Source organism: Camelina sativa, chromosome 9 (assembly GCF_000633955.1).
Source record: "Camelina sativa cultivar DH55 chromosome 9, Cs, whole genome shotgun sequence".
Lineage (NCBI taxonomy): Eukaryota > Viridiplantae > Streptophyta > Magnoliopsida > Brassicales > Brassicaceae > Camelina > Camelina sativa.
In genome coordinates, this window is record NC_025693.1 from 35,867,171 (window position 1) to 35,868,035 (window position 865).

Sequence of the window (865 nt, forward strand, 5' to 3'; positions counted from 1 at the left end):
CAACCGGGACAGTGACTTGGATGATGCATTCGGTTCAACATCTGGTTCAAGTCTCAGTACGTGTGATGGAGAAACACCGAGACCAGGCCCTTCTTACGGTCCAGCATCTATCTAGAGATGACGGTGATATGCCGGACGGAGTTACGGGCGTGTCAAGCGGTTTCAAGTCTTTGGGGTTCTCCTATCTTCCTGCATTCTTTCTTCTGTTCAATTTCATCTGCTAATCTGAGGGATTATAAAACTGCTGTAAATATTTCCGAGTTTATTGTTAGATGCTTTCTCTCTTTTTGTTCAAAAAAAATTGAAAATGATCTTAGCCTTCATAATCACATAAAATTTATTCTATCGTTGTGTACTCTGTTACTGATTTGTTCCTCTTGTTTTTTATGCTCTGTTTTAACTTACATGTTTGGAACATTTGGATTTCTTCAATATGGGAAAGGAATACCTATGAACACACATACTACTGAATTGCATCAGATGTGCCCATGCAATACATTCAATAGTTTGATTCTAGTGGCAAAACATTGTTTTAAGATTTAGGGACGTTACTATCTACCTCAAGAGTAACGCACAAGACAGCAAAGACTACGTCCCTGATTTGCGTACAAAAGCTTACAAGTCTCTATTGGTAAGAAAAGTTACTACATTTCAAGTAAATGTGTCCTCACGATCTCCCTCCAAAATGTCGGCCTCCTCCATGTTACTAAACTCCAAGAAATGAGTGGGTCGATGCTCCTCGTGATAGAACTCCTTTGGGGACCCGAGTTTGACACTGTATTTCATGCTCACCGTGTGCTTCACTCCCATGAAGTTGTAGTTCCACGGTCCATTCTCAGGAACCTATCACAACAACAAGTTACAA

The 865-nt window shown here is 40.5% G+C and overlaps 1 protein-coding gene across 1 annotated transcript in view; it reads right to left on the reverse strand.

The window, feature by feature from the left end:
* LOC104714373 (pre-mRNA-processing-splicing factor 8A-like) overlaps window positions 446–865 on the reverse strand; it is a 12,786-nt gene continuing 12,366 nt past the window's right edge. The window contains exon 25 of the mRNA XM_010431712.1: window positions 446–843. Within this exon, the coding sequence (XP_010430014.1) occupies window positions 652–843 (192 nt within the window). The 3' untranslated portion in view covers window positions 446–651. The remainder of the gene's footprint in view (window positions 844–865) is intronic.